Source organism: Gouania willdenowi, chromosome 24 (assembly GCF_900634775.1).
Source record: "Gouania willdenowi chromosome 24, fGouWil2.1, whole genome shotgun sequence".
In the NCBI taxonomy this organism is placed as follows: domain Eukaryota; kingdom Metazoa; phylum Chordata; class Actinopteri; order Blenniiformes; family Gobiesocidae; genus Gouania; species Gouania willdenowi.
Window position 1 is genome coordinate 7,887,409 of NC_041066.1, and position 26,245 is coordinate 7,913,653.

At 37.5% G+C, this 26,245-nt stretch overlaps 4 protein-coding genes across 4 annotated transcripts; all 4 read right to left on the reverse strand.

Annotated features, from left to right (window-relative positions):
* Positions 1 to 2,118: 2,118 nt before the first annotated feature.
* grem1a (gremlin 1a, DAN family BMP antagonist) lies at positions 2,119 to 4,358 on the reverse strand. The gene is made up of 2 exons (XM_028439971.1): positions 4,312 to 4,358; positions 2,119 to 2,952 (listed from the first exon to the last, which is right to left on the reverse strand). Exon 2 carries the CDS (start codon positions 2,942 to 2,944, stop codon positions 2,399 to 2,401), a length of 546 nt encoding a protein of 181 aa, XP_028295772.1. The 5' UTR covers positions 2,945 to 2,952; positions 4,312 to 4,358; the 3' UTR covers positions 2,119 to 2,398.
* A 1,784-nt stretch (positions 4,359 to 6,142) lies between these two features.
* On the reverse strand, positions 6,143 to 11,891 carry scg5 (secretogranin V). The gene is made up of 6 exons (XM_028440359.1): positions 11,830 to 11,891; positions 11,256 to 11,481; positions 8,472 to 8,621; positions 7,558 to 7,670; positions 7,093 to 7,146; positions 6,143 to 6,451 (listed from the first exon to the last, which is right to left on the reverse strand). The coding sequence occupies exons 2-6, from the start codon at positions 11,479 to 11,481 to the stop codon at positions 6,338 to 6,340; spliced, it is 657 nt and encodes a 218-aa protein (XP_028296160.1). The 5' UTR covers positions 11,830 to 11,891; the 3' UTR covers positions 6,143 to 6,337.
* Positions 11,892 to 13,490: 1,599 nt separating this feature from the next.
* LOC114458051 (rho GTPase-activating protein 11B-like) lies at positions 13,491 to 20,582 on the reverse strand. Its single transcript, XM_028440297.1, has 8 exons — positions 20,286 to 20,582; positions 20,104 to 20,200; positions 16,937 to 17,193; positions 16,093 to 16,244; positions 15,910 to 16,014; positions 13,886 to 14,050; positions 13,723 to 13,801; positions 13,491 to 13,599 (listed from the first exon to the last, which is right to left on the reverse strand). The coding sequence occupies exons 1-8, from the start codon at positions 20,459 to 20,461 to the stop codon at positions 13,491 to 13,493; spliced, it is 1,140 nt and encodes a 379-aa protein (XP_028296098.1). The 5' UTR covers positions 20,462 to 20,582.
* A 1,072-nt stretch (positions 20,583 to 21,654) lies between these two features.
* On the reverse strand, positions 21,655 to 25,498 carry actc1a (actin alpha cardiac muscle 1a). The gene is made up of 8 exons (XM_028439881.1): positions 25,362 to 25,498; positions 23,540 to 23,693; positions 23,332 to 23,460; positions 23,015 to 23,210; positions 22,768 to 22,929; positions 22,463 to 22,654; positions 22,008 to 22,189; positions 21,655 to 21,927 (listed from the first exon to the last, which is right to left on the reverse strand). The coding sequence occupies exons 2-8, from the start codon at positions 23,666 to 23,668 to the stop codon at positions 21,784 to 21,786; spliced, it is 1,134 nt and encodes a 377-aa protein (XP_028295682.1). The 5' UTR covers positions 23,669 to 23,693; positions 25,362 to 25,498; the 3' UTR covers positions 21,655 to 21,783.
* Positions 25,499 to 26,245: the final 747 nt, after the last annotated feature.

Sequence of the window (26,245 nt, forward strand, 5' to 3'; positions counted from 1 at the left end):
TCTGGTATTTATCACGATAACAACAAAACTGACAATAAATGAATAAAACAATTCCCTACTTAAAGTGTAAACAGGTTCTTTACAAACACAAATTAAATTGAAGAAATCAACACTAGAATGTGCTTCAGTAATAGCATTTACACTGTTAAAAAAGACTACAATAGCTGCAGACTCAAAGAGTTGTGCATGTGGGTCACTCTATTAGTGTCATTGTATGCAATTCATTTATTTCCTCATTTATGATGAAAGTATTTTATTAAAAAAAAAAAAAAGCACATCAAAAGCAAAAATAACTACAATTGTGTTTTTACTGTTTAATATAAACCATTGCTGCTGAATCTTGTTTTTTTTATATTGATAATGAGTGGGATTGACAATTGTGGGATGAGAAGGCATCTGTGAGGAGGCAACCATGTAACTGTATTGTAAATTATCTCGTAATGTAATTGGTTAATCGGAACAAATGTTTTTTTGTTTCTTTCTTATTTTTGCAGCCAGTGATACAGTGTTAGAAACAGTAATAAATAAATACAGCCACAGAAGAAGAGAGAGAGGCATAAACCTGTGCAGTATCACCTAACTTACAGACCCAGCAAGAAGGTCCTGGGTTCAAGCCCTGGGGTGGACTTGGGTCCTTTCTGTGTGGAGTTTGCATGTTCTCCCCGTGCTGCGTGGGTTTCCTCCGGGTCCTCCGGCTTCCTCCCACAATCCAAAAACATGACTGTAAGGTTGATTGGAGTCTCTAAATGGCCCATAGGAGTGAATGAGAGAGTGAATGGTTGTCTGTGTCTGTGTTGCCCTGTGATGGACTGGCGTCCGGTCCAGGGTGTACCCCCGCCAAGCGCCCTATGAGAGCCGGAGATTGGCACCGGCAGACCCCCGCGACCCTGTTAAACGGGAATAAGCGGGTATGAAGATGGATGGATGGATGGGATTGACTGCTTCTAAGACACTTTTTGTTGTTGTTGCCAAAGCAACAGTAGTGAGATGACTTTCAGATCTATGGTGACTTGATGAGCTTATCCCACTCCTTGGTAAATTTGTATGAGAAGTTAAGCATTACTATTCAATTTTTTAGCATATGAAATTTGTATATGTTTTTCCATAGGAAATTATTATGAACAGTCAAAATGATCATTATTAGTGTTAATAAACCATTAATATTTTGTCAGATTTTCTTCCAATACAAATGATTTACCATATATAAATATATGAAATATATTATCTATTATTGTATCTGTGGCAAAAAAAAAAAATAATATTTTGAAAAGGGTCAAAACTAGGAAAAGTAGTTTGGCATCAAAGAAGGTTTAAGATCTAGATTATTCATTCAATACATTTATTTACAAATATACATATAAATAAACAAACATACATTGGAAAAAAAATACATTGAAATAAAAAAAGCATTTTACTTTTTTTTTTTTTTTTTATCTCCAGTAAACCTAGGGTTTAGTTTCTCTTTAAGTCAGTAAGTCTGGGACCCATTACGCTCTCTGTCTCTCAATTCATTTAAATTCAAAACAGCTTTGTTGGCATCGGAAACAAGTTTGTATTGTTGCCAAAGCAAGTGTGACATAGAACAATGAAAATATTAGAAATAGCATCTCTCTCTTAAAAGGCCAGCATGTACCATGCAAATATAAAAAGAAAAGAAATGACTCTTCACTCAAGCTGTGCAGCAAATGTGTTCAATTCTGTCCAGTTTCTACTCTTTTCCTCTTCATCACATCATCCTATAGAAGCCCACCACTCTGGAATCATTTACCTCCCCCAATAATATCCATATCCTCCCCCAATAATATCCATATCCTCCTATTCACTCTTTAAAAGGCACTTGAAAAAAACAAACACATGATCCATTTCTAAGTCCTCCAACATTACATCTAATTACTTCATCCCCTCTCTCACTTTACTCTATGCCACCATGATTACAATCCACGTGTAATATGTATGTTTGTATTTGCATGTGTATATTGGTATGTATATGTATATGTTTCAAGTTTGTATTTCTTTTTTTAAGTTCAATTAATATTTTTGTTTAATATTCCCGTTGTCTTTTTATATTGATTTTTGTGTACTTTGTTTATATATTGTTTTTCCTAATATATCAAAGTTTATATTGTGCATTTTGTCTCATGATTTTATAAGTGTTTATTTGTTAGCCATTATTCTGAATTGTGTGTTTATTGAATGGGGTGGAGCTTCGTTCCTTCTTTGCACCTTAACGTTGTTGTTTTTTTAAATTTTATTTATTTGAACGTGTGCTAAATGAATAAATGAAAGGACATGGCAACACGGTATCAGGGGTATTGGTCCATTTCCACTTTGTCCTCCAAGTCAAACTCTCCATCCTTTGAATAATCCACAGATTAGAATAAAATGAACCAGTTTGGGTCTAAAGATCCACGTCCACGGTCGTACACCGACACAGCTTCACTCTCTGGACGCGTTTCTTCCTGGTGTTGGGCGTCATTCCGGGGCAGAACAGCGTGTAGAGGACCGAGCTGAAGGTTTTGGGTGTGCAGGCTGAGCAGGAGCGAAAGGCACGGCCGTCCTGGTCCGTATGCCTCGGGATGTAGAAGGAGTTGCACTGGCCGTAGCAGAAGCGGTTGATGATGGAGCGGCTGAGGCAGCCCTCTTCGTGGAGGCTCTGTTTGAGCGGCTGCGTCTTGCACCAGTCCAGCCGCAGGTAGCGACGCTCCGTGACGTGCAGCGCCTCCTGGCTGGACTCCAGCACCTCGTCGGTGAAAGTCACTGAAGTCATTGGTCCGGCCGTGCGGGACACCAGCCCGCTGATGGACGGCTGCTCGCACCGGTCCGACCCGGGCGGATTGAACTTGTTGGGAAGGTTGAAGACGACGCCTGGGAAAGCGGTGTCTGCTCCGTCCAGCTTCGTAACCAGCAGAGTCACAACTACAGCACATACGAGCTGTGAGAGCATCTTTGAGGCTGTGAAGGACAATCACACACATCAGGTTCTCTGAAGGATCTGAAATGGATTTTACGCGCTGCCTTTACGCACAACTGTACTTTAGTCCCAGCCTGTTCCCCGCCCTCTAAAAGTCAACAAACTGTTCTCACTCAGTGTCAAAGTCGTTTTAGTTCAGGGGCCAAATACGGACCTCAGATCTCAAGGGCCGCAGATGTGATTTTGGGATGAAAAAAAAAAAAAAAGTATAATTTGAATATCATTGTGCCCCAGTTTTCTATATCGGTTTAATTCACTTCAAACATTGTTGATTTTGTTACCAATAATAATTTAGAATACATTTGTGTAATTGTTTGTGAGAAATTGCAAGATTTGTGGCAACATTGAGAGTTATTTCCACAATTTGCAGTTAAATATGACTGCATTCATGTGATATAAACAAAGGAAAAAGGCAAGCCCTTAAAAATACTGTGGAGTTTCATTACAGTGATGAATTTAAGATATCTACAACTGGATTATTTAATAATTGACCCAATAATTTATGTTTTCTCTATCACTTTTACTTTCTCTTGCGGGTCGAATTGGATGATCGAAAGGACCGGATTTGGCTCCTGGGCCTTGAGTTTGACACGACTGGGTAAACAAATTTGTTCAATATGATAGTCATCCAAGATATTGAAGAACATGTTCACCTTTTATTAGTTTATTATCTGTTCCAAAGAAGTTGTACAACTAGTTTTACTAAAATCCATTCAAATACTAGAACAAAATGTGCACATTTTTGAAGGGAAAATACACAAACATGAGGATTTTAGGCATGCTCTATGTACGAACTATTCTCATAACACTGCTCACAATTATTGTCTTTATATGCCGTAAATTATCAGCTTTAAAAAGACGTTTACCTTTAAGATTTTATACAGCAAAAATGCAACGAAGCAAACACTATAGGCCGAATGGTGAAGATTATTATTATTACTGTGACTCACATATTGTGTATTAAACCGGTTATTTAAAAAAAAAAAAAAGACTTTTTCCTTATTAAAAAAAGGGGTAAACCTTTAGTTTTAACTCATCTATAACAGATCTATAGCTTAATGGAGGACTGGGACTTTTACGCACGAACGTCCAACGATTAATAATAAAAGCTAAACGGTTCACAGAGGAGTTTGCTATATTAAAATATTTTTCCAAATGAACTTTTCTTTGTGTTAAACACAAACTAACGTCTGCATCGAGTCTGTCACAGATGTGAGCCGAAGATGGTGATGACTTTTATCCATGCATTACGCACTAAACGCACAGCGTGTAGGTTCACTGGTTTTCACGAGTTTGACCAAACAAAAATCCAATGTACAGGTTAGACGTGAGTCGGTTACCTGCGGCTTTTCTTGGTCCTCTGACACAGACTTATTCCACTAGACAGTGACGCATCTGTAACTCCTGAGTGGTGTCTTTAGGAAAGGAGCACATGAGCAGCTTTTGGCCACGCCCCACCAAAAGCACCAACCTCCCCAAACAGTATACATCAGTGTGAGAAAGACAACCTCACCCAAAGTGCAGATAAATCATTTATTTGGCTTTACAAAACTAGAAGTGAACACAAAGCGCTGTGGCAGGACAAAGGGACCACAGGCAGACACCAAAGACAAGAAGCTGGACAACAGCTGCCATGTATAGTGAAGCAGTTCATACAACCATTATAATTATTTTTAGATATGAATATGACTAGAATAAAACTTTTGGATTTAACACAGAATAGTCGTATACAAATATGTATAACCAAAATGTGCAGTGAAGCCTGAACATTCTGTCATATCTCCTTCTGTATACTGTACATAACCAGTGACATATATTTAACACCAGCACAGATGATGAAAACTGAGGATATTTGACACTTTGGCTTTGATTTAAACATGTAAGGCAAAGCCTTCTAATGGGCTCAGCATGAGTGATGTGAGCATTATTAATAAATGGCTTCATAAAAGGCCTAAACACGAAATATTTCAAAATACAAATGCAGCATTCCCTTTTATAGATTTCTTTAAAACAAATGTACTAATGAACAGGTTTCGGCATCTGTTTGAAGAGCTCTTAACTGAATAGAGGGTTTTTGGCGGCGCATCTTCAAACTGGAAGTCGCCATATTGGAGGTACTCAGCAGGTAAACAAAGCAGATCCCGATCGTCGAACGAAAGGAAATGGTTTATTATTGCTGTGTTTTTGGCTGTACCGATTGGTCAGACCGTGAAAAACATTTGGAGTATTATAGACTGCCAAAAGTTATAACAAATAAGGGAGAACAACGTCAAAAGTTATCAGAGGAAAAGAGGCGCTTGTGGTTAACGAAGCTAAACAATGATTACGAGGCAAAAATCTGGACATCTGAATTTGTTTGGCACATTTCATGTCGGGTAAGTGAACTAAATTTTCCAAATATTGTGCCCTTTCCTACAGACCAAGTCTTTCCCTGTATGCCTTTGCATCTGTAACACATTTTCAGGAGCTTTTCTGTGGTTTCAGACATTTATCTATCGCGTTTACCTCCGAGTGCCTCCAATATGGCCGCGCATCCCGGTTACTGCCCAGAACATGGCGTAGGTGAAAACCCTCTTTACCACAAAGAACACCAAATGATGTCTCATTCTGTAATCCTCACAGTAATTAATACATTTGGCCCTTACTTTTATGTGTATTGTCTTGTAAACATTATTTGGTCTGAACCCTGCAATTTATTACATTGTTTTTCACTAGATGGGCAAAAAAACGCAATGTTGACGCCGTTTGCTGACACACTGATTATTATGTAATGTCCATATTCAAATAAATAAATAAATGAAATGAAAACCTTCAGCAAATGTAGATTAAAAAAACAAATGTGTGATAACCATGAAAAGCACCAAATACTAGAGAATAAAAATTAATTAAGCGTGACCATTGCATTGTCTATTAGGCTTGTTATTGAAACAATAAGGCAGAACGTAAGGCAGATTATTGAATAATGTCTAATCTTTTTTTAATTCTATTATGAATTAGAACATGTAATATTCTAAAATCCAACCTTTTAAACGTGTAACTAAATTCATGCCTCACAAGCTGAATACATACAATGTATACTGTGAAGTGGTTCAATGGAAATGTGCCAAATGTCATTAAGTTGATAGGCAGTGAGCATTTTTCAATATATTCAAATAGAACAGTAAAACAGTCTTGAATTGATTGTGTGATTTATTTGGGACATTGCTTTTGAAATGCTTTTTATGTTTCCCCCCCTGTTGTTTCCTATGACAGTTTATAGAGAACAAAGCAAACCTCACTCATTAATGAACAACTATAATGTCCTAACGTGTAGTGTTAAAAACCTGTTTATCAGAGCTTTAATATTACAGCAAATATCGAAGGAGCTTAAGCAGTGGGGACAGTCAGTGTCGCCTTCTGGTCTTCCTCAGAGAAGTGAGGGACAGATTTCTTGGCCACCACGTTGTCCAGTCTCTGACCCATCAGATAAGGGTTCACACTCTGCAGGAAAAAGAACAAGAGTTAAGGGTGAGAGGGTGAAATCCTGAAGCAGAAACAAATCAGTCCATTTAAAAGTGTGTGACTGCAGGGTGCGTTTCAGAGCTGGTGATGTTGTGGTTTCCTCAAACCTTCGTCCACGGCTGTTTTTTTTTTTGGCTGTTTTGACAAATAAAAGGTAAGCACGTGTTTTATTTTCATTTTCTGATGTGATGCTGATTCATTGGAGGAGTTATGGCCTTAGGGTGTAAAAGTTGTAAATATTTTATCTTTGTGTTCTGAACGTTGAGTGTCTTTTGTGGCTAAATTAGCCGTGATTTTGCGCTGTCCTTGGTGCTGAAACATGGCAGATTTGACAGCCGTCACTCAGAGAGAGATACGGATGGGCTTTGTAACGGGCGAATATTCCTGCTTCTTTAACGCTGATTCATCATTCTTTTATTAAACATTTAGGATAATAAATAGTAATAATAAAAATAATTAATTGGTTGGTTGTGTTCACGTGATATTATTGGCCCATTTAGTTAGCAAAAGGAGCTTTAAAAAAATGTATTCTGTGACATTTTTGTCTCTCTCCTACTGCCGGAACAAAACCCGGCGTGAGTTCCGTGACATGATGATTTACAAATTAAGCACTGTTTTACCCTTTTTCTTCTTGTTGGTCCTCCCTTCAGTTTTTGGTACAAACGCTCTTTGTTCTGCAAGAAACCAGAGAAAAACAAGCTTTTTAGAAATACAGCTCAATAAAACAAACTAACTTAACTTTGCATAGAATAAAAGAATCAACGAAAGGATAAACTTTTGTTCTGATTTGTTTCTTAAACAATTGAAGCAGAAAATTTGATTGAAATATGATTATATTCCTGATAACATGTCAATTATCCCCCAAACAAAAACACTGTAGCACTCTAAATATCTCTTATGGATGGTAAAGTGATGGTTACACAACATGTAGCTTTTATAACTTTCACGTTTAGAAATCCTGCTTCACTTAAAGTCTAGATAATTGTTTTGCTCTGTGTCGCAGGAACATTTGTGTCTATTGCATTAGTTTCAATATGTTTTTAAGGCAAGGTGATCCTGGCGTGCAGGTTTTATTTTGTACATACCCACTTTGCCAAAGCTGGGTAATCATGCTCAGGGTCAAACAGATGCTGATGTTTTTGAAACTCTTTGCTGAACTCAGCAGTGTCAAGAACGTTTTCCAGACATCCGTCAGCTGCTGTGGATTAAAAAATACATACAAAATGATGGATTATGTCACATTTTGAAACTTTTAGGTAATGCATCTGTGGCCTGCAGAACACCTACACCACAGAGGGGCAACTTTTACCACAGTAGGGGCCAGAAAAAAATGTGACGTCTGATCAGAGGGCCATGTTATCAACATTCATGACAGAATTTAGAACAATTACCAATAATACAGGAAAGAACAATGGGTTTTGTCTATTATTGGAGTTGTTTTGTGTGTTTACGTTGTCATTTTGTGTTTTATTTAGTCATTTTGTATATTTTACTGTCATTTTATGTATTTGTGTTGTCATTTTGTTCTGTTTTTTCTCTTATTTTTATGTTTTCTGTGGGTGTCATTTTGTGTGTTTTTGCCCTCATAATGTCCATTTATGTATATTTTTCTTTGATTTTGTATATTTTTGTTGATTTTGTATGTTCTTGTAGTCATTTTGATTATATTTTTTTTGTCATTTTATGTGTTTTGGAAGTCAATTTGTGCATTTACTTTGGTGGCTAAATAAAATGAGGGTGGCCCCCGGTCCGCAGGTTGCCCATATCTGACCTACATCATGTTCAAATAAACTGAAAGACAAAAACCACAATGTATGCATCATCTTTAGAGGAATCGTCTATTCTGCCGCAGGTTTCAAACCTACACCCTCCTAGCTTTGAGGTGCTATCCATCAGCGCACCAAGCAGACAACCTTAAAAACACACTTTTACTGACACTGCAGTGCATCAAGGTTGTTTTACTGTTTGAGTAAAAGGAGAAAAGCTGTGTAGGCCGTACCAGTCTTTCCCAGCGGACACGGGTTTGGAGGGTCTGGGTAACTGTGGTCATCGCTGAAGTCTTTGGGAACATTGTCACCAGTCAACTCTGCCACAATGTTGGGGATGTTCCCGAATGGACCGAGATGCTGCAGCCCTTCGTGGGCGCCACCTGGAGACAGAACAGAACTACAATCATTAGGAAACGCATGTTTCATTGAAACATCTTGATTGGACGGAAGTGGATTATTAGGGCATGGGGAAAATAATTCTGGACAAATCAAGAATAAAGTGGAAATGTTGAGATTAAAGTTAAAATTTTGAGAATAAAAGTGAAATATAAAGTTGAGACTAAAGTCAAAAATACAATATAGTAATAAAAATCAAAGGTCAGCTAATGAAGTCAAATCTACGGAAGCTGACGAGGGCAAATTCACTATATGACAACAAACGGCAGATTGTGGCCCTTTACAAAATGCCGTGCATTGATGAATGCGTTAAACTATACTTCAAAGTTGGCTTTAATAACAAAGATTATTTATATTTTTTAGCTCATAAACATAGCGTTGTAATCTCTATAAGGACTTTGAAGATATAGTGCCAAACACTTAAGGAAAAACAGTCAAGTTTAGAAGAGGTGGAGCATTCATTCTTGTCTGTGGCAATTTATAAAAAGTAGTTCCAGTTTTAATGGAGATTGTTGTCGTATATGGTGAAATGGCCTTAGTCAGCTTCCATAGATTTGACTTTAATAGCAAACCTTTGATTTTTATCACGATATTGTATTTTGAGTTTAATCTCGACATTTTGACTTTATTCGCGATTTTAAAAAAAAAAAAAAAAAAACATTTTCTCCATCAAAATGGCACTAATCTATGGAAACTCACTCCCACCAGAAAAAAAACAAAAAAAAAAAAAAAACACATCCTGCCAGTTAAATTTGAAAAACTAGGAAAAGTAAACGAATAATCTCAAGTCATAATTATGAGATAGTGACTCTTACTGGAAATGTGTAGTTGTTTTGGCACTCCATGAGAATCTAAAAGTGAGCATTATGAGGGTAATGTGTACATGTGTATATGACAACACAGTGAATTAATGCGATTTGTGTTTTCATACATATTACCATTCGCATCAGTTGACGCAGTTTCTCTGTCAGTAAATATCTCGGCCATCCAACATTTTTGGAGCATCCATCTGTAGCCATGTCAGCAACTGACGGTCTATAATGGTCTATAAAGGTCTGTAATGGTCTATAAAGGTCTATAATGGTCTGTAAAGGTCTATAAAGGTCTGTAATGGTCTATAAAGGTCTATAAAGGTCTGTAAAGGTCTGTAATGGTCTGTAATGGTCTGTAATGGTCTATAAAGGTCTGTAATGGTCTGTAAAGGTCTGTAATGGTCTATAAAGGTCTGTAATGGTCTATAAAGGTCTGTAATGGTCTGTAAAGGTCTGTAATGGTCTGTAAAGGTCTGTAATGGTCTATAAAGGTCTGTAATGGTCTGTAAAGGTCTGTAAAGGTCTGTAATGGTCTGTAATGGTCTGTAATGGTCTATAAAGGTCTGTAATGGTCTGTAATGGTCTATAAAGGTCTGTAAAGGTCTGTAAAGGTCTGTAATGGTCTGTAATGGTCTGTAATGGTCTGTAATGGTCTATAAAGGTCTGTAAAGGTCTGTAATGGTCTATAAAGGTCTATAAAGGTCTGTAATGGTCTATAAAGGTCTATAATGGTCAATAAAGGTCTGTAATGGTCTATAAAGGTCAATAAAGGTCTGTAATGGTCTATAAAGGTCTATAATGGTCTATAAAGGTCTGTAATGGTCTATAAAGGCTGTAACTTGAGCTTCATCCGTCTTATTCTGTCTCATCTACAGGTTCTTCTGCAGTTTTCTCTCCAGGGTCCGGAGGCTGATTTTGATGTTCTGAGATTCCTCCAAAACAACTACAATTTCAGGATTTGTGAATCAATGTGAAAAGTATCTTTAATGATGATATTTATCTGTAAAGATTTGTCTTATAATTATGATTTATGTAGATCAGGGGTCACCATCCATTCTGAAACTGTGAGATACTTCACAGATACTGTGTAGTCCAAAGAGCTACCAGGTGAAAGGCACTTCTGAAATACCAAATGTTCACAATTTCACTTTAATTAGAGGGTAAGATAATAAGTAAGGCTAACAGTAACTTAAATAGGTAGGAAATGTTTAAGTTTCAACATGCAACACTTTATTTCTCCTAATTTATGCAATAGTTTCATTCTCATATTTCATGGAAAATTATCACCGTCCTATTTTCCTAGCTACTAAAACACAACTTTTAACTAATTGTATAACATAATATTGTAAAATGGAACAAATACATCATATTTTACAAAAATCCACCTTGCGTTATATATAACACACCACAAACAACCATACACCATATCTGCAACACTTAAAAACATTTGTCATGTTTCAGTGAAAATAAACATTTAAAAATGGTTAATATAATACTAAATCTGTATCAGGTGCAGTATTTAACTTCATTAAGTATCAACTACATCTGTATTTATCTTTGTGAGTTTGAATCCTGGAAAATAAATCAGATTTTAGATGGAGCTCATTGGTGACTAAAGCTTCTGAGGGCCCCTCACATGGTCCATGCGGGCTACCTGGTGTTGGTGACCCCGGACTGAAATGTTTTTGTTTTTTTTAAACTAGTTTTTTGTTTTTTGTTTTTTACTGGCGGGAATGGGCATCCATGCTAATCTGCTGTGATTGGTGAAAAACAACTGATATCCGTGTTGGACCAGGCTTCACTGACCCTGGATGCTCTGAGGACCCACGATGTTGGCGGCCTGGTGAGCAGGGTACTCCACCCTGGGCCGAGCGATGCCCAGCTGCTCCATGACGCCGTGCAGCAGACGCTGGATGTCGCTCTCAGACACCTGATCGGCAGTACGGGGACTGCGGGCCGGAACCCGGCCGAGCTGAAGGCACAGCAGGAGCCCGAACAGACCCAGCTGCACCGCAGAGCACGTTCCTGACATCTGCAGGAGAAAGATGGAACACATGATGGATCACACACACACACATAAGCGTGATGCTGTCCCCACAACAACAGAACAGGACCAATAACGTGAAGGCCTGAAAACACACAATCACTGACTAAACCTAAAAACAATCATCCACGGACTGTAAATAAGCCTCAGTGCGACATTCTCTCTGTAAACAGCCGCTCAGGCCTGTGCAAACATTCTATAAACACCACAGAAGAAGACACGCAAAATAACACAAAACTAAGCCGGGAAAAAAACAGATTTGGTGTATTATTTATACGATAAAATAGCCTAATTGGAAAAAGGCATCGGAACAGATTATTTAGAGAAAATATCTACCTTCTCGCGCTGATGGAGGATCCTGCACAGGCTGCGTCACGACCCTGGTAAAGTTGCCCACACACACAACTGAAATATTTCAAACTAAAATCCCAGCTGACTAAAACAGTCAACAAAACACAAGAAAATCTGTAAACTCATAATTTAATCCATCTTGGATTTAAAATAAACAACTATTTTTGTTTTTTTATTATAACTGTGACGCTTTCCTACATTGATGTAGTTGGGTGTGCTTTTATTGTGAAAGAAAAGCGCACTAATCGATGTCATTACGTGGATATTACGCAATGTTTCCAGGAGGATGGGTTTCTTCTCGTTTCACGGTTCAGACGCAGTTGCTAAGAGACGGAAAATCCCCTCATCTGATTGGATGAAGCCTGATACTCTACAGCAGGTGGTCATTGACCTCATAATCTAAGTAAAAACACTATTTTGTTCATAAATAATGTATATAAAATTGTGTATTTAATAAGATTGCTCTTCAATAGGAAGATTTGGAACCCACACCTGACAGGAAAAAATATTTTACAGAATCATGTTTTAAATCAAACCTAAAAAATGTAACTTATTGTACTCCAACTATTTAAAAATAAAATAATCACACACACTACTGCTATCAGCAAAATGAGTTTACAACTGAGACAAAGTTGTTTCTCACCTCAAAACATTAAAGCTAAAGGGTTACTGTCCTATTTATGCAATAGCTGCAAATTCCAACTATCAAACTTTTGGAAGGCATCCAAAGAAAACAACTTGATTTTAAAAATCCCACGAAAAGACAGCAAAACACAAACTGACAAATAAAATACACAAAAGTTCTCCAAAAACCCACAAGACAAACACAAAATAATGGAATTATACCAAACAAAAATACAGTGACATAAATGAATCCAAAAATAGTAAATACAAAACAAAACTAATCACAAAACAGCAAAAAATACAAAAACTGACAAGTAAAATGCACAATTTCTCAAAAAACCCACAATCACAACTTATACAAAACAAACAACTCAACGGAAGACCAAATCACACATAAGGAAAACTAAAACATACATAAACTAAATTAGATCCCCCCAAAAAGCCTTTATTTCCTGTATCGATGCTCAGATCGGTCATTACTTTAAATGCTGACATGAATGTTTATAATGTGACCCTCAGATTTGAATAAAAACATTTTTCTGGCCATTACCATGATAAAAGTTGCCCATCTGTTCTACGCATTCTTCCCTTTTTTGATTTCCGACATGAAGCCAAGTTTGAGCTTGAAGCTGTAATTTAGCAGCTCATTTAAACACTACTTCATAAGTTTTACAGCAGCATCTAAAAGCTTTTATTTTGAAGGGTGATTATCCCTCTTCATATATGCTTTCGAGCTCCATTTCCTGGATATGAAGCTTTGATGACCAACCAGAACACAGTTGACTGAAATACACTGGTACTGTATTACATATATCATGCAATATATATAAATTAATACAGACCAGTTTAATTGGATGCTAATGTGAAAATTGAATGACAGCAATGATCAAAAACAAATTTATTAAAACTTTAAATAGTAAAAATACAGAATCATTTGCATGCATGCTTTGAGATACAATCTGTTTATATGGAACTCCTTATTTAAAACAAGTAAAAGCAGGAAACTCATAATATTCTGGACGTTATATTGAAATGCGTCTCCTCCATAGTGGGAGCTTCTCCACAGCAGTGAGCAGAGGAGAGCCGTCTGCTGTCTGTCCTTTGGAAAATCTTCGAAAATGTCCCAAATCTCTAAAGACAAAGGAGACTTTAGAATGTGGGTGTTTCATACATTTGCTAGTGTGACATTTAACGATTAGGGATGATGTCTGAAACAAAAAAAAAAAAAAAATCAATAGCTTCTCCCAAAATTACCTTTTGATCCTGTTTTTAGGTGTTATGCATGACTCTTTGTCAGCTGAAGTAGAAACATCTGAGGGTCTGAGATCATCATCTAGAGAAACGTCAGCTTCAGATTGTGAATTAAACTAACATTCCCAGCACAGCCTTCTGTTTGGGGCTTGTGCTGCATGTGTACCTGGGCTGGTCCTGAACAGCTTGATACTAGGGAAGGTCTCCATGCCAAAGCTCCTCCTCAGCGTTGGCCTGCCCTCTGACATGGTCCTCTGGCTGCGGTCTGCAGCAGAGAGCTTGACCTTTGACCTCCCCTGCATCCAGGACACCATCTTTGCAGACCGTGTGACTACATGCATTAAAGGAAGAACTTATTGGCTATGTTCAATATGGCTTACTAACGTACTACTCACTTCAAAACGAGTACGTATTGCGTTCACATTAAATAGAATAGAATAGTAGGGCCTGAATGATTAATTGCATTTGCGATATTATCGCTGTATCATAAAACGCAATTTTCTAATCGCAAAGGCTGCATTTTTTTTCTTGTCCTGTCTTGTATTGTCCTGTTAAGTTCTGTTGAGTGTTTAAGAAGTGCAGTCCACATGTTTACATGTTTCATGAAACATGAAGTTAGTTAGATATGTTGAAGAGGTAAGGCCACAGATTTGTTTGCTTTATTGTTGTAATCTGTGCTTTAAAATTTACATTTTTATTTATTTACAGTTTAACTACATCTGAAATTGTTTATTATAAAAAAGATTGATTGTGTTCCTTGAAAAATACATGACAAGAGGCCCTTGAAAAAAATAATTGCTTATTAAATCACAATCACAATATTGAGGAAAAAAAAAAGAAAAATCACAATTAGATTATTTTCCCTAATAGTAAACAAGAAATACCCAGATGTATACTATATGGGGACACTGTTGATGTATGCACAGTGGGCACACTAGTCATACTAACCGCTTCATGATGCATTGTGAGCGGAATATAAAATCATCCTGGGACCGGCTTCAAACTAATAATCATACATTGCCTTTTCAAAACAAAAGCATCTCTTATAGTCTTCCATTCGTTTTTTTTTTTTTATAAGGCTCTGTTTGTAAATTAACTGGAAGGTTTGTCAATAGCACAAAGACGAGTCTTGAAAATCTCAGGAATGTCGGCATGAAATGTGTATACGTGAGTTTTATGGATCCAATGATCACATGGTGGAGAATCAACAGAGATATTTAGCCTCAGTGTGTTTCAGCTTTTTGTCGTAGGTTCGAAATTTATCTTGGGAAACTTGTAAGTATACTTCAGTGGGAATGCTCATCATCCTCATAGTACATAGTAGATAGTATATACTCATTGAGTTTGTAGTGTATAGTATAGGGATGTAACGATTCACTCAACTCCCGATACGATTCACGATACGATTCTCTCACGATTTTTTCATTTACAAAATGGGACTGTAGACAAAATTTTTTTTGGGAAAAAACTAGAAAATACTGTATTATTTTCCTTTTATTTTTCATTGTCAAAAGAATTCTTTAATAAACTATTCAAAACAATGCAATTTAACTAAAAATAAATCTTGAATTAAATAAATAAAGGAATAATACAAATGAAAATGAAGCCTATTAATTTAAATTCTGGTTCTATAATAAACAATGCAAAACTGCATAATAGTTCTATTTCTTTTAAAAGTCCAACTGAAAATGTATTTTGTGCCTTAACAATTGGACTTTAAAAAAAAAAAAAAAAAACTCATTGCACTGATTTACGTCATATTTGTTTGGACCAGCAGAGGGCGCTGGTAACACAGTGGTCGGTTGGCATGCAGATATCTTGCAGTGAAGAAGAGAAGCTATGCTAGCAGACAGAGCTAATAGAAAAACGTGACTTTTACAGATATTCAAGTGATATTACAGATATTCTTTCGGTGCTAAAGGGATAATGAATCATTTATTAACATATGTAAGAGTAGAAGGCAGCCAGAAAGAAAGTATTAGCAGACTCCGCCCGCCGCCTACACTTCCGGATAGCGCCCTCTGCTGGTTAAAAAAAGTACTGCGATTCAATTGTCAAAATCGATATCAACCGTGATACCTATGAATCGATTTTTAACTGCCTTACGATTAATTGTTACATCTCTAGTATAGTACATTTCCAACACAGCCTCTGATAGATAAATGTGAGACGAAGATCTGAACTTTTCACCTTTGAAACTGTGCCTCTTCTTATTCCCTCTCGTCTGGGCTGCATCTCCCGGGTAATAGAAATTCATATATTCCATACAGTCCTTCACGGCTTTAGGAATCACACCTAATAGATGCAGAAATGAAGGCATGATGTTCGTAAAGAGATACAAGTCACAAAAAAACAACAAAAATAACTAGTTACCAAACAAATGTGGATTTTCAATGAAAGTGCGAAGCACAAGAACTCTGAGCTCAAGACGACCCTCAGACATTTCCGTCATGTTTGGAGGAGGCAGGAGACATGGAGCGAAAATCGTAGCCAAGTTGGAGCTGGTCATTAAATTCTCAGTGCATCTGAGGAGAGAAAAAAAAAAAGAAAAATATTTGAAAGCCTCATCACAGTCGAGACAACCTACATTTCTACACCCAACCGTTACTGAGTAAATTATTATTTTTTGTGACTATTTTTTTTTAAATTTCTTTTTCATGGTCTCTTCATATAAAGGCACATTTAACAATCCATATGTTCTTATTTGTGCGATTTCTGATCAACGCCCAGCCACTGTCATTGGGTCAGGTTTCTAACTATTATGTTGTTACCCACATGGCACATTTGGCATGGCAATGTTTTAGAGTTCATAAATTTAGCTATACTTAAAGCCTGAGAATTCTTTTAAATTTTGAATTTAATTAATTGGTGCTAGTCTATTTAAAAAACGAATTGCACATTTTTAAAAAACCTTTTATTTTGTACGAATGCCTTTGTGGGAAATAAATGAAGTTCCAACTGTGCCAGAGTTTGCCTCTTCCTTTTTTTTTTAAGTTTATACATGAGATGTTTACTGTATGCAAGGGAACCGTGGCGAGATCTATTCCCAAAAATAAACATGGGAAGTGAAAGTATCTAGTAACTTTTACTTTGAGTACTATTTATTTGTACTTGTACTGAAGTATTTTATGTATGACTTACACTTTTATTTCAATCAAGTAACAGTACTTCTACTTGAGTAAGATATATCAGAACTCTTTACACCTCCTTACAATACCTTTGTGAAACTTTGCTGAGGAAGTCAAACAAGTAGTGGAGACAGGAGGCGCTCCTGGCCGGTACCAGACAGGACAGCAGCTGCAGGGCCTCGGTCCGGTCCTGCAGGCGGGGCAGACCTTGAGCCTCCAGCAGAGACGCGTGCAGCTCGGAAGGGAAAAGTGGCTCCGGCAGCTCCCTGCAGAACTGTTTGATGAGGGTGGCCACGTCGTATGGCAGGGCTGTTGACAGACACCCCTCACCACCATTTAGCTTGTCCTGGAAAAACCCAGGAGGAGGAGCAGAGTCACATCTGTATCTATACAGCATCATAAATCGTCCAGCTGTTTATCATGCAGGTGCAGTTTGCAAACCACCAAACACATTTTAGTAGTGTAATTCCAGCAACTTCATTATGTCTTCTTTTTGAATAATATGTTAAGATTTCATTTATTCAGACACATTTTTCAGGAAATGTACTTTGATCTCCTCATATGTTTCGACTGTCAACTGCCAGTCTTCTTCAGAGGCGTCTGCTGATCGCTTTGATGCGTCCTTGACTTTTGCGCAATTCCAGCAAGTTAATTTGGTCTTTTTAAATAGTCAATCTTTATTTATTTTATTTATTTATAAAGCGCAGATTACGACAGGTCATCTCATAGCGCTATAAAAATATAAAATTCATAATAAGGAAAAAACTTAAAATCCACATTAACAACAAATAAGAAAACAAAAAAATGTCCACAAAAACTCAAACCTTAACACGTGTGTATTATCTTGAAAACTTTATATATAATACATTAACCAGTCTTGGAGGATTTTCAAAACTTGATCTTTTCATCTAAAACAACTTAAAAATCATGTACTTTTATTTTGAAGGGGATAAGACAGCTTCTCCTTGTCTACACATTTCTATAGGTGAAATTATGCCATTGATCAAAATACTTTCTTTCTCTTAAAACGCACTTATAAATAATTGAGGGATTTTGATCCCAAAGAAAGCTAAGGGACAGGTTATTTATGTCATCCTCAAATTTAATGCATCACATTCACGAAGAATAGGCATGGATTTAAATAAAAGTCAATATATGCAAACTGTAAGAACTAGACTACATTTCCTCAGAAACCGCAGATAAAATGATACTTGTTCAGGGAGTGTGACACTAAAAAGGTGTTCATTTTTATCTTTTATAGCTTTATAAGTAATTTCATTAAATACCTTTTATCTTTCAGGTTTTCAAACAACCTGTAACACCCAATAACTACTACTTTAATCGTTGTATTAGTCTGTATTAAAATATAAATTTTGTGAGCTATTTAAGTAATCAAAATGAATAGGTTGTGTAGAGTAGTGGTTCTCAAACTTTATTGGCTCAAGTACCCCATATCTCTTATTTCTGAATCCAAGTACCCCCTTTGTCCGACTACAACATTTTGCTGAGAAAACTATAAAGCATAATGAATGAATCAGTGAGACACATTTTTAAGAATATTATATTGTAAATAAGTGGAAAGAAACAGTATTTAGTGCAGTGGTTCCAAACCTTTTTTGGATGATAGAGTCTCCTAGTACGTAATATGTATCTATTTATCGGCTGTCTATTCGTACAAAAGATGACGTTGAGTGGCTGAATGGTCTAAGGCAGGGGTCTGCAACCATTACTGTCAAAGGAGCCATTTTGCCTCATCTCACCTGGATTAAAATACTTCTGGAGCCAAAAAAAAAAATTACCTTCTCAATGAAGACATAACATACAGTTAAAATAATATCTAATAAGTTTATGAGTTAATGGATTTGAAGGGCTACAAAAAATAACACGAATTTGATAACACATGATCATGTGATGTCACATGCTAATTGCTAATTTCTTGCAGCATATCAAGCTGGCATGTTGGCAATAAAATAAATCTTTCCCCACACAAATGAAATCTATTTTCTCCCAGAATAGTCTTTTTGTTAGTTTAGTAATCTTACCAGTGATTTAAACATTAAGGCTAGCCACAGGTGCAAGGAAAGTTCATGGTCTGTAGATGTTGCAGAAGTTGGAAGGAGGCTGAGTTATTGCACAATGTGATTTATTTTTAGGTTAACCAATTGTTTTATCAGCGTTTTATTTGAAGTTAATGTCATTATTCATCAATACCTATTGTAAGAAATAACAATTCATTATTTTAATTTTTTTTTTTTAAAGCTACAGGGAGCCATTGCCAAAGAGCCACATGAGGCTCCAGAGCCACAGGTTGCAGACACCTGGTCTAAGGCGTGGGTTTGAATCACACATTTGACATATGTTTTTTCATTTTAACATATTTAACACGACAGATTCCACATTTAAAAATACATATACCAAAAAAAAAATTAACATTTTAGGGTATTTCCCGGGTTAGGGATAAAATAAAATGGTCAGTGGGGTAGCTAAAAATAAATATGGGCCAATGAAGGGCGCTGCGCACGGATAGACTGCCGGTCAATTGACACGTATTACGTACTAATAGCCACAGCCTTTTTGGATCGTGACCCCATTTTAATATAAAAATGTCTGGTGACCCCAAATATATATATATATTTTTTTCTTTCTTTCTAGAATTAGTTTTTAATCATGTTTGGGGTCAGTTTTTTTTTTTTTTTTTACTGCATTTTTGTATTCACATTGCATTCACTGTTTTAATTAAATAAGATTAATCAAAACATTTCAAAAATCTATTTCAATTTTTCTGTAATTTCAATCAACCTAATTTAAACTCCAGGCGACCTCACATGGGGTCATTATCCCAAAGTTGAAAACATCTCTCCCCCCCCCCCCCCCCCCCCCCAGGGGTACACGTACCCCAATTTGAGAAACACTGCATGGTGTAGGAAAGGGGGTTCTCAAATGGTCAAATGTCATTAAATTGCGACCCACTTTTTTTTTTTTTTTTTAAATTCAACCAACCAAATTTAGTTTTTCAAAAATAGCTGTTTGAAAACAATCTTTTTAAAAAAAACATAAATCTAAATATTTTCCTGTGCAACATGCATTTCACAGCATGCCTGTCAAAAGATTTTATTTTTTTCAAAATAAAAGACAAGTCCAAAATGAGAGCCATTAGGTATTTTTTTTTTTTTTTTTTTTTTTTTAAATCAGGGATCCGCGACCCACCACTTGAGAAACCCTGGCGTAGAAGACACCAATGTTTGTAAAATCTTACCCTGAGGATCTTAATGCGAGGAAGAGAACCTGGTTTTCTGAACAGGCCAACAGTCCCAGCTCGCTCCAGAAGAAAAGAGCAGGCGTCCACCAGAAAACTAAAGCAGACATCACATTCACATCTGCATATTGTCCTTTTCAACCGAATATTTCATCTTTTCTATCCATTTTGAATCCACTCACCACGGAACAAGTCCAAACTCAGCAACGTAGCACCGAGGGGAATTTCCCAGAGGGACACCAAAGATCTTCGTCGCACTCATGAGGGATCTCTCCTTTTTCTTCTCCAAGATTTTCACAGATACTCCATAAAGGACTTCGAGGTGAAACTGGATCATGTTTTTGTCTGTGACTGTCATGGTTTCCACTAAAACAGAAACTAAAGAAAGCAGCTTCTCACTAGAGATAAAAAAAACAAACAAACAAACAAATCTCTGCAACTTTAACACAGCGAGAAAAAAGGAAGTGAGTTGATTAAGATCATCCACATCACCTGTGGACAGGCACATGGAAACGGTGCGTTCAGGGGACCTGGGAAATAAATACACCACTCTACCAAAATATTTGCTCCCTTTAAGATTATTATTATTATTTTTTTCAATGAATATAGAATATATTCCAGTTAACAGGTACATACATCATTAATCCCAAGAATAAATTTTAATACAGCTCAAGTATTAACGTAGTGATTTTTCATAAAGAAAAAAAAGATACAAAATAATGGTATTTGAATTCACATCAAAATTAAAAAAAAGACTGATTTTTTTTTTAGTTTTACAGTATAGTAATTTTTCCACATGCATTGTCATAAACATTTACATTACGTGGCCATGCATGTTCTTTTCCATCTGTTACAGGATTAAGTTAGACCTGCCTGATCTTTGCCTGCATTCAAATCTCTGCTTAACAACTTTATCTCTAAAGTGCTTTATGATTGTAATGATTATTTTTTGTTTTCTTTAAATTTTCTTTTCTATTTTTCGTCTTTCTTTCTTTCTTTAAAAAAAAAAAAATCATATTTATTTATCTATTTTTTTAATTACAATTTCTGTCTATTTTGTTATTTTGGTTTGTATTCACTGTTATCATTTTGTTGCTATAATCATAGCTTTTTTCTATTGCTTTTCATGTTTCTTCTTGATTTTACTTTGAACTATCTTGTTGTTTGTCTATAAACCCATTTGTAACTCTTTCTTTAAGGGCCGGTGTTTATTATTTCTTCATCAAAAATCACATGTTCGAATAAGCTCCAAGTCCATGCAAGGTAAGCATTTACAAATATTAAATAAAAGGATGTGATCACATCACATTACTCGAAGTTGAATACCACCCTCAAAATGTCTCTTTAAATTCAGCTTTTTTAGATAAAAAAGTACCGTATAAAGGAAAACCGTAGCCTTGTCTGGACATTTGTTGTCAGATGACTGTGGGTTCATTTAGGCATCATGTTCTGCTGGTTCGGAATATTATATGCTGAAAACTATTACATCAAACGGTGCGTTCAATTCCATGTCTCCGACCTTTACGTGTAGGTAAATTCCAACTCTGCGAGTTTTGTTAAAAGCAACTAGTTTTATTACATCATTACATGTATATACAGCAAAGGGCACAGTAGAAATACAGAAATGGAAATAAAGCTGGTGTGGTCAGTGTGAAAAAGGTCTCTGGTGCAATTGGAGAATTAGAAGCACTTTCTGTGGACGATGGAGGGGCCAGCCTCATCGTACTCCTGCTTGCTGATCCACATCTGCTGGAAGGTGGACAGGGAGGCAAGGATGGAGCCACCGATCCAGACTGAGTATTTTCTCTCAGGGGGAGCAATGATCTACACCACAGAGGAGGCAGAGAATCAACCCAAGCGCAAGCTCAAACCCTTAAACTGGTGCACAAACCTGCTGGACTCACCTTGATCTTCATGGTGCTGGGGGCCAAGGCTGTGATCTCCTTCTGCATGCGGTCAGCGATACCAGGGTACATGGTGGTGCCACCAGACAGGACGTTGTTTGCGTACAGATCTTTACGGATGTCAATATCACACTTCATGATGCTGTTGTATGCGGTTTCATGGATACCAGCAGATTCCATACCTGAGGGAGTGAGATGTGTAAAAAGAAATCAAACATCACAATACATTAGAAGAAACATTGAAAAAAAAAATCTTTTAGAAAATAATATTGAAAGAAAACTTAAAACTTAAATCTTGGAGTAACTTTTAGTTTGTGCTAAATAAACCAAAAATGAAATGGAAATGTCCAATGTACACATATTGTTTACATATGGCTGATCATGATATTAATGAAAGATGATAAAACACTACACTAGCCATCTATATGCTCTTCTGTGTCTTTGTAGTGGCTCACCAATAAAGGAAGGCTGGAAGAGGGTTTCTGGGCAGCGGAAACGCTCGTTACCAATGGTGATAACCTGACCATCAGGCAACTCGTAGCTCTTCTCCAAGGAAGAGGAAGAAGCAGCGGTGGCCATCTCATTCTCAAAGTCTAGAGCCACGTAGCACAGCTTCTCCTTGATGTCACGCACAATTTCTCTCTCGGCTAAGAGGAAGAGAAAATACATCTGTCAGTAATCTGAGCAAAGCACTGGTGCCCTGATAAACACGGTATTATTTCTTGATGATGGTTCCTCTGCAAGATTCTGGAGCTCGTACCAGTGGTGACGAAGGAGTAACCACGCTCAGTCAAGATCTTCATCAGGTAGTCGGTCAAGTCACGACCAGCCAGATCCAGACGCATGATGGCGTGGGGAAGGGCGTAACCCTCATAGATGGGCACATTGTGGGTCACACCATCACCAGAGTCCAGGACAATACCTGTTCATAAAAGTAGAAGATTATCAGATAGCATCATGTTAAGAGTAGACTACAGTATCCGCCGAGACTTGAGCATGAAACTCACCAGTGGTACGACCGGAGGCATAGAGTGACAGCACGGCCTGAATGGCCACATACATGGCAGGAACATTGAAGGTCTCGAACATGATCTGGGTCATCTTCTCCCTGTTAGCTTTGGGGTTAAGAGGGGCCTCAGTCAGGAGGGTTGGGTGTTCTTCTGGGGCCACACGGAGCTCATTGTAAAAGGTGTGGTGCCAGATCTACAAAGACACCATCAATAGAAAGAAGAACTTGTGAACCTGATACAAAATTGACAAAAAAAAAAATTGTACACACTAGGTTCACATTGAGAACCATTGGTACCCAGCAGCTTTCCTATACCTTCTCCATGTCATCCCAATTAGTGATGATGCCGTGCTCGATGGGATACTTCAGAGTCAAGATACCTCTCTTACTCTGGGCTTCATCTCCCACATAGCTGTCCTTCTGACCCATACCCACCATCACACCCTGAGGAAGGAAAAATACATCTGATTCACTAACATTCAAAAGATATGAAGGGGCTTCAGTCATCCAACTTGGTCCTAACCTGGTGACGGGGGCGTCCAACAATGGAGGGGAAGACAGCACGTGGGGCATCATCACCGGCAAACCCAGCCTTGACCAGTCCAGAGCCGTTGTCGCACACCAAGGCGGTGGTCTCGTCATCGTCGCACATCTTTGCTCTGTTCTTAGCTGGCCTTCTATCAAAGAGAAACGATAATTAAAAAAAACAATTAAAAAGCAGGACATTTCTTTGATTAAGGTCCCAGTTGGATCAACTGGATTTTTTGTGGGTATATCACTTCAGTTATTTTTTTCTATCTTTAACTAAAAATAGTAAATTTCAATATTAATGTCTTAAGACTGTTAAACAGAGATAAAACAACTCTCTGTGGTATGATGATCCCAGGGCAGTGGAAATGCTCAATGCCGATGGTGATGACATGAGCATCTATTTTCAGCGTTGGGATTCTTGTCACCCTTTTGTGCCCTGACAAATTCTCCCCTTTATCTCTTCATTATGCCACAGCCAGTTAACAGCTGGGGGGGGGGGATGTCTGTTGACAAGTGGCAGAAGACGCCTGGTGTTCCTCTCAGCTGTCATCACACAGACAGCTTCTCTGTTTGAGTCAAGACCATGTGCTCAGATTGTTCGAGGAATACAATACAACCCTCCCCCCTTAAAAGAGAGTCCCCTCATATAATGTAGACTGCAGCGTCAGGGCTGACATTGGCATTGAATCATCATCTAATTAGCTATGAATCAGAATAATTTTTTGTCATTGTTTCATACACACAAGGAAATTGTGGCTGGAGGTCTCGGCTTCCAGTATTAAGAAAAACAGTAGAGAAATGGCAACAATATGAAGAGAAATTGTGTAAATATTCAGAAAAAAAAGAGCATACATATTCAGAAAGAAAGTATAAACACAAATAACAAAGTAAATGTTGTAAATGTTTCTCTTTTCAAGTTAAAACAAGTTGCAAAAGTAGTTTTAATACTATGGAGACTTGTAGACTTTACCACAATGTAGACTTAAGATGTTTACTTTATCTGTTACTGGGACTCATTTTTTGGAGACAATGAAATCACACATTTGGATTTTTTTTTTTACGCCCAGTGATTTTCAGTTTGTTTAAAAGCTACTTTAAAAAGTTATCATTCAAGCTCTGAGCAGTTCCTCTATCTATCAACTGTAGGTTATCCAGTAACCGAAGGGTTGGGGGTTCAAATACCACTTTCTCCATGTCATTGTTGTTGTGTCATTGGGCAAGGCACTTCACCCACATAGCCTCATATGAATGGGTATGAATTGTGCTTGAATGTTGGTGGTGGTCAGATGGGATGAAGGCGCAAAATGGCAGCCACACTTCAGGGCAGCTGTGGCTACATTGTAGCTTGCCACCACTGGTGAGTGACTGATGTGAAATGTGAATGAATAATGGTTTCTGTAACGCAAAAAAAAAAAAAAAAGCACTATATAAATCCAATCCATTATTATTATTATTACATGATGAATAGAAAAACTGTGTGTAACCAGCATAAGATGAGACATGCCTCCAGGTATAGAAGGTGGTTGTGTGGAATGTAAATTGCGACATGAATCTACTGGTAGAGGAAATTACCTGTAGAATACAATGTAAAAAGCACTGATCTGAGTTCTTAATTTACAGCTTCCTTCTAACACTTCTCATTCTCATTGGATCATCCAGTGAGAACCAGTAGAACACACAGCTTCAAAAAGTAGAAGAAAAAGTCTGCACATCATTCTTCTAGTGACTCCATCTCATCTACACAGACTTCTCATGCTCCAAAAGCACAAAGCTGGATCATGTCAATAAATCTAAGCAGAGTGCATTGGACTTACCAAGTTGTAATCTCAAGACTGGAGTTTCCACAGGGACAAAGGGGCAAAGCTACGAGGGCCCCTTAAATACACCTCAGCGACTCGAGGCAGGGGGCTGGTGGGCAGGCTTTGGAGTTCACACAAGCCCAAATTAAGTGTTGCTCAGCATAAAGGTTTTTGTAAAGTGGATCCAGTGTCAGGAACACCACCAACATTGAGACAGGTCATCTGAGAGATTTTACACCATGAAAGGAACCAAAGGAGGAAATCAGCGGGAGGGAAAGTTCATGAACATGGTATTCAGAGCAGATTCCTTTACAGACATTTTTGTCATATTTTGGCAACATTTCACAAACAGATATGTTTCAATCAATCAATTAAAAAATAAAAAAATCAGGCAAATATGTAGATTTGTTTTTGTCTTTATTGGGATCTTGTTGAGATTTCAGGGCTCATTAATAACCAGGGAAAAATGTATAATAATAAACAAATGCACACAAGTAAAAAAAGAAACTGACAGCAATAAGGGTGAATTTAGAAAACACATAACAATGATAATTTAAAAGCTTCTTTGGTGAGATTTAATGAGTGATTTGAAAGATGGAGGGTCAGTGCAGGTTCCCCCATGACTGTGTTTTGTTTTTTTGCATGCTGAGCTGTCCTTCAGGTCCATAAGGATGTGCTAATATGACTAAGCTCCAGCAGAGCTGTGGGGATGTGGGTGACTGCTGGACGCAACCTGAGATCTTGTGTGAGTAATCTGTTTAAGGAGCTGTCTGAAGGTCCCCGCCTGTGAGACTTTGCCAGCAGTGGGGCATGTTTTGAAGGAAAGGGGTGTGGGGGGGAGGGGGTTGACAGCTGGGAGACATCCCTGGTAAAGCTGAATGTAAGGGGGGAGCTTAGGC

What these genes read in the sequence shown, in the direction of transcription:
- scg5 (XM_028440359.1), bottom strand. Translation starts at nt 11,481, where the DNA reads ATGTCAGGAACGTGCTCTGCGGTGCAGCTGGGTCTGTTCGGGCTCCTG. An exon ending in GGGTCCTCAGAGCATCCAGG is followed by an intron (nt 8,622 to 11,255) that starts GTCAGTGAAGCC and finishes TTCTGTCTCCAG; the next exon opens with GTGGCGCCCACGAAGGGCTG. An exon ending in ACCCAGCTTTGGCAAAGTGG is followed by an intron (nt 7,147 to 7,557) that starts GTATGTACAAAA and finishes GGTTTCTTGCAG; the next exon opens with AACAAAGAGCGTTTGTACCA.
- grem1a (XM_028439971.1), bottom strand. Translation starts at nt 2,944, where the DNA reads ATGCTCTCACAGCTCGTATGTGCTGTAGTTGTGACTCTGCTGGTTACG.
- actc1a (XM_028439881.1), bottom strand. Translation starts at nt 23,668, where the DNA reads ATGTGCGACGATGACGAGACCACCGCCTTGGTGTGCGACAACGGCTCT. An exon ending in CTTCCAGCCTTCCTTTATTG is followed by an intron (nt 22,190 to 22,462) that starts GTGAGCCACTAC and finishes TCACTCCCTCAG; the next exon opens with GTATGGAATCTGCTGGTATC. An exon ending in CCAGCACCATGAAGATCAAG is followed by an intron (nt 21,928 to 22,007) that starts GTGAGTCCAGCA and finishes TCTGTGGTGTAG; the next exon opens with ATCATTGCTCCCCCTGAGAG.
- LOC114458051 (XM_028440297.1), bottom strand. Translation starts at nt 20,461, where the DNA reads ATGACAGTCACAGACAAAAACATGATCCAGTTTCACCTCGAAGTCCTT. An exon ending in TGAAAATCCACATTTGTTTG is followed by an intron (nt 16,015 to 16,092) that starts GTAACTAGTTAT and finishes TGCATCTATTAG; the next exon opens with GTGTGATTCCTAAAGCCGTG. An exon ending in GAAGAGGCACAGTTTCAAAG is followed by an intron (nt 14,051 to 15,909) that starts GTGAAAAGTTCA and finishes TAATGCATGTAG; the next exon opens with TCACACGGTCTGCAAAGATG.